General features: G+C 32.3%; 1 protein-coding gene across 1 annotated transcript; it reads left to right on the top strand.

The window, feature by feature from the left end:
• Nucleotides 1-2112: 2112 nt before the first annotated feature.
• LOC143529265 (protein phosphatase 2C 7-like) lies at nt 2113-5882 on the top strand. The gene is made up of 4 exons (XM_077025090.1): nt 2113-3302; nt 4231-4575; nt 4689-4794; nt 5414-5882. The coding sequence occupies exons 1-4, from the start codon at nt 2751-2753 to the stop codon at nt 5749-5751; spliced, it is 1341 nt and encodes a 446-aa protein (XP_076881205.1). The 5' UTR covers nt 2113-2750; the 3' UTR covers nt 5752-5882.
• Nucleotides 5883-6000: the final 118 nt, after the last annotated feature.

The raw sequence follows: 6000 nt of genomic DNA, 5'->3' as shown, positions 1-6000 counted from the left end.
ATTGAGAACCCAAAGACCATGTTGCCTTAAAGATCCCCATCTATTTCCTTCTTTTGATTTGGCAATTACCAATTTCTCTATGTGTGTTGTTACCCACTAGCTTTTGGTTGATTAAATGAGGAAATCTTTTTTTTTTCAAAATATGAAAAGGGGGGGGGGGGTATCAAGCTCTTGGAGCAGTTATGTGCCATCGTAAATCCACTCCAGACCGACATTCTAGCAGTTGGATCTGCTTAGTAGATAGATAATTAAGTTCATTTTTAAATCATGTTTGCAATATTATGTATTTCTATATTTAGATAAACAAATTATGTGCAACAGCTGAGAAGAGGGTTATTCCCGGTTCAACAGCTGGATAATTTAAGTTTGCATCATACATGTTTGTCACACTGTCTTATGATCATCGTGTTATTGATGGTATGTAACAATAATGTTTATCATTTCCATGTGTTGTTTATCTATTGGCTTTTCGTTGGTTACATGATGGAATCTTTTGTTTTAAAATAAGAAAAAATAAGAAAAAAATGAAGGTTGTCGAGCTGTTGACTCTTGAACTCAGTTTTGAACATGTATAGAGCTAAAATCTATTGTGCAGAAGACAATATCGAGTCGATTCTTGCACTTGCATGCAACCAACATAAAAAAACCCTACATAATGTTTTGATTTCATTTATTTTTAGTTCATCTTGTTGGATAATTTTATAGTTTAAATAAAGGGAAAAAGTTAAAATACAAAAATGAGAAAGCGTGAAAGATTTGTAACAAAAAAAACCCTAAAAAAATAATAAAAAAATCGTAACTCAAAATATAAATAAAATTTTGAGTCATGATTTTTAAGGGTTTTTTTTACTACAAATTATTCTCATTATTCTAAATTTTGTCTCATTTTATAGAATAACCTGACCCTCTTAAATAAAAATGTGGTGTTAAATGAGAAGGTGACTAACCGGTTGTTGACCTTTTATATTATCACATCAATGTATTTAACATTATGATTGTACGTTGTAATTAAAAGTTTAGTTTTTATCATCCAGTTAAAAGACCTCTAAGTTTACGATGATTTGATCACCTTACAACGAATTAGCTGCTAATCTTAATTTTATTCTCACAACCTTAAGGGTTATTCTTGGTTCAAAGGTTGGAGAGTTTACACAACATTGACATGTTATATTAGTTAAAAAAATTTCGCATAATCTCATACGCCTCGTAAAGATGAACAATAACCAAACTATCAACCAAAATCGAATGAAAAACTGGCGAATCAAGACCAAAATTAACCGAAAACTGATTAATCAAAAACCAAATTAGTTGAAAATCGGTTATCTTTTTTTTGTACCCTCGTTTAACTGAAATTAACCAAACTGAATTATTCATATTTTAATATATTTCTAACTTTAGTTTCATGTGTTTCATGTTCTATACCTCCACTTTATGTCTCTAAGCCTCCATTTCATACATTTCCACGTTAAAATGTTTATTCAAATTTGATTTTGATTATTAACCAAAAATCAATTAATTAATACGGAGTAACAGATAGACTCGGCCCCAAACACGGGCAAATGGACTCCAAAGCATGGTTTTACATCAAAACCATTTAACCAAGTGGGAAGACCCATTAAATATTCTTTATTTGTCAACTCTAATAATAATTGTTGTTGAGAAAGTGAATACAAATCCATCTTCTTATCAACAAAACAACAACATGCACTGATTGAAGTTTCATTATTATTTTATTATACTAAAAAGACACCTCATATATATATATATATCCCTCTAAAATAGAAAAAAAATATATAAAAAAATTCCTCTAATTTAGTTTCAACTTATTCAGGCTTCATTCCTGTCTCTATCATTTAGTTTCGGCAACAACTGTTAATGACGATAAACTAGGTAAGTATGTGGCGTTCACTAGTTGAATCTTTAAACTGAATAAGTTTTATCTTATCTCACTATCGTGCCTTCGAACGAATGTTTACAGGCGTTGACCTCAGCTGAGGGTTTTCCCTGAATCTAAAAACAATGTATTTTGATAGTAGCTCGTTTGAAAGATTTGTACATTTTAAAAAAAATAATAAAGAACTCCTCAAATCAAAATCATTCCCGAGGAACTTTCTCGTATTATCTCTCTCCCATACACGTCCCCAATAAACAAAACAAAACAAAACAAAACAAACAAACACCAAATAAACATCAGCTCAAGAAGCACTCAATGTTTAACTCCTTTTCATTATCCAATCAATAACCAACTTGCATACTTGTTCTCATCTCTGCTTCCAACTTGCACTCAAAGATTTAATAAACCACAAATCTTGCAGTTCATAGTTTCTTGTTATACACCCATCAAACGAAAACCCAAATTATCTTGACAAATCTCAGTTGGGTTTCTTCAGATCCATCAAACCCAGCTTCCATGTGTGAAATCTTGACCAAAGGTTTGATCTTTCATATGGGTTTTATGTGATCTTTCATGGGTTTGTTTCTTTTGATCTTCCTTAATTGATTTAGGATTTAAGGTTCTTTTTTTGTTGTTTGATTGAAGAATCTTGATATTTTGTAGATAGATGTTAAAAATATTATTAATTAGGATTTAGGGTTAATCAGATCAGATCCGTTGACCTTTTGGATTGGTCAACTGTAGGATGTTGTGTTTGTTACTGATAAAGCTTCAAGCTTGCATATTAGATCACCCGAACCGTTGTTTTTAAGTCTTGATCTTGCTTTAAAGTTTAATAAAAAGATTTAAGGAATTAATGGGTTTAATAGAAGAGATGACACTAACGAAAATCGCGCTACTAACGAGCGCAACAACCTTGCTATCGGATCATGTTTCCGTGTTTCTAGATGGATCAAGTAATGATCTAAGTATTATCCAAGAAATCGGAAGTGACGGGTTGGTTAATAATGATGTTATGGTTCAAGAAAATATTTCGAAAGAAATTAGTTTACCGATCACGGTTGCGATCACGGATATAGATAAGGGTCAAATAGAAGTAATAAGTTTGGGGAAGGAAACTATTGAGAGGGCGATCGGGCTAAAAGCGTCTGTGGTGGTGGTTGCGGATAACAATCATAGTAAAACCGTGAGGAGTGTGTTTGAATTAGAATATGTGCCACTTTACGGGTCTCATTCGGTTTGTGGTAGAAGGACAGAAATGGAAGATACGGTTTCAAGTGTTCCTGCATGTACAAAAATTCCTGTTAAAATGTTGGTCGGGGATCGTGTGATAAATGGGATAAATACGAATTTGACCGAGCTAACCGCTCATTTCTTTGGAGTGTATGATGGTCATGGAGGCTACCAGGTAAGTTTTCTTTATCGTAGTTGATTACATAGCAGCGGTTTCATAATTTGTAACACATTTAGATGTCTGTTGTGGTTTCTACATATGTAAACACATCATTTGATTACTAATTTACTATCGAAAATGTATTTAAATGCGTAAAGACCTTATAAAATTGCTTTTTTGAAAAGGGTCAAGTTATTCTACAAAGGGGAACAAAAATGAGAAGGATTCGTAGCCACACAAAAAAAACCCTCAAGAAAAATAATAAATAAATAAATAAATAAATCATAACTCAAAATATAATAAAAAAACGAAAAAAGTAAAAACACAAAAATTTTTCCAGCGTCTTTCTCGTTCTCATAAAAAAATGCAATGGTAAGTGAAAAAAGTCGTTGTCTCTTTTTGTTTATCATTGTGTTGTGTTTATTTTCGTCATTGATTGTGTCTTTTTTTCTTTACATTGTGTTATATTACTCAACATTGTGCTATATTTTGTGATTTATTGTCTTTTTTAGTTATAATTGTGTCTTTTGCTCATTTTCGTCATTGTGTCTTTGATCTCAGCATTGCGTCTTTTCGTGAAAAATTTTTAACGGGAATGATGGCGGAAACATTTTAGTTTTTTTTTTCGTATTTTATTTATATTTTGAGTTTTGATTTTTTATATTTTTTAAGAGGTTTTTGTGTGGTCACAAATCCTTCTCACACTTCTCATTTTTGTCTCCCTTTGTATTTTTATCTTTACCCTTTTGAAAAATCTAGCATTTTTGTAATAATATACTTGTTTTAATCGTATGTATTTTCAAAAGATGCATAAAACCTTTTATTGGTCAGTCTCCATAAACTCTATAATCTATTTTTTAAAATCTTTCGAATCGCATCTATGTCATTTTTAGGTTACATTTTAGGTCCGGTATCTAAGATCAGATCATATCTTGTTTTGTAGGTTGCCAATTATTGTCGTGACCGTGTTCATACTGCTTTAGAGGAGGAACTTAAGGTTATGAAACAGGAACTGATCAAAGGAACCACAAATGAGACGGTACAAGTTCAATGGGAGAAAACATTCACAAATTGCTTTAAAAAAGTCGATGATGAAGTTGGAGGAAAAACAAGCAGCAACATTGACGGGTCGGATACAATTTCCGAACCTGTAGCCCCAGAAACCGTAGGGTCCACTGCCGTGGTGGCATTGATATGTTCGTCACATATTATCGTTGCAAATTGTGGTGATTCAAGAGCTGTTCTTTATCGTGGGAAAGAAGCCATTGCTTTGTCCAATGATCATAAAGTAATAACATTATTATTTTTGTTTTGTTGTCATATGATTTGTAACACTAAATTGTTGTTTATATAACACACCATCCATTTGTTTCTTTTTTTGTATCTGATTGTTTTGATTAGCCGAATCGCGAAGATGAGTATGCAAGGATCGAGGCGGCGGGTGGCAAGGTCATACAGTGGAACGGGCATCGAGTTCTTGGTGTTCTTGCAATGTCAAGGTCTATTGGTGAGTTTATTTTAAAATTAATAGCAAATAGAGGTTCAACTTTTGTCAAAAGAGAATAAAGGTAGCAATCTTTTTAAAAATTCTTAATAAAATTATACTCCCTGTGTCCCATTAAAAGTGTCCACATTTTCTTTTTTATTTGTCCCATTACAAATGTCCACTTTCAAAATTTATTAGCCAATTTCCAAGTTTACCCTTAAACACACACAACTAACATTAATAAACAATATTAATGGACCCAATTTCTAATGGCATTATTGTCATTTGGTAAGCAAAAAAAAAACAATAATTTAATCTACCTTAAACTTTGTGTTTTTCAAACTAAGACACTTTGACCAAGACGGAGGGAGTAAAAATCTTCAGATTTTCAAGTTTTTTACAAAAAAATACATTTGCTAATAGTTGACGGTTTTTTTTATATATCTCACATAATTGTGCAACCATATTTGGTGACCTCCTGAATTAGAAATTGTATTAAAGCTGTTCAATTTTTTATGCTGAATTAGAAATTATAGTTAAATGTCTAAAATACCCTTAAAAACAATACCTGGCTGAATCTTGTATATATAGTATAATCTTTTTTTTTTTATAAAATTTCTTGAATTGATGTTATTCTCAGGTGACGGGTATTTAAAGCCTTCGATAATACCTGAACCAGAAGTCACATTTACTCCTCGAGCTAGAGACGACGAGTGTCTTATTTTAGCTAGTGACGGTTTATGGGACGTGATATCAAATCAGGAAGCATGTGAAGTCGCTAAAAGAAGGATATTAATCTGGCACAAAAAGAACTGCGGATTGCCTATTGAAAGGGCGGTCGGTGGGCCCGATTTAGCGGCACAAGCAGCAGCTGAATATCTTACAATGCTTGCTATGCAAAAAGGAAGCAAAGACAATATTTCTGTGATTGTGGTGGACCTCAAATCCCAAAGGAAGTTGAAAGCAAAACCTGGATAGTTTTATGTTCACCCATCAAACTTTGATATTTAATATAGTTTCTGTACACTTAAAAAAAATGAAAAAATGATGTGTATTTCTTTGTTTACATAACTTGGCACATTTTGTTTAATAAGACTGATAAATAAGGTTTTAATCTAATTATGTAAATCACTTGACTTTATTGTTTATGGTTATGTATTAATTGATATATATAAACTCAGTGGCGAAGCTTGGACTAAAACACCCACCCGGGGGGGGGGGGGGGCT

This window comes from Bidens hawaiensis, unplaced genomic scaffold (genome assembly GCF_021521415.1).
Source record: "Bidens hawaiensis isolate Kalapana, Puna unplaced genomic scaffold, B.hawaiensis_p1.1 tig00008515_1, whole genome shotgun sequence".
Classification (NCBI taxonomy): Eukaryota; Viridiplantae; Streptophyta; class Magnoliopsida; order Asterales; family Asteraceae; genus Bidens; species Bidens hawaiensis.
Note: the sequence above shows the minus strand (reverse complement) of the source record. Positions and strands in the feature narration are given on the sequence as shown.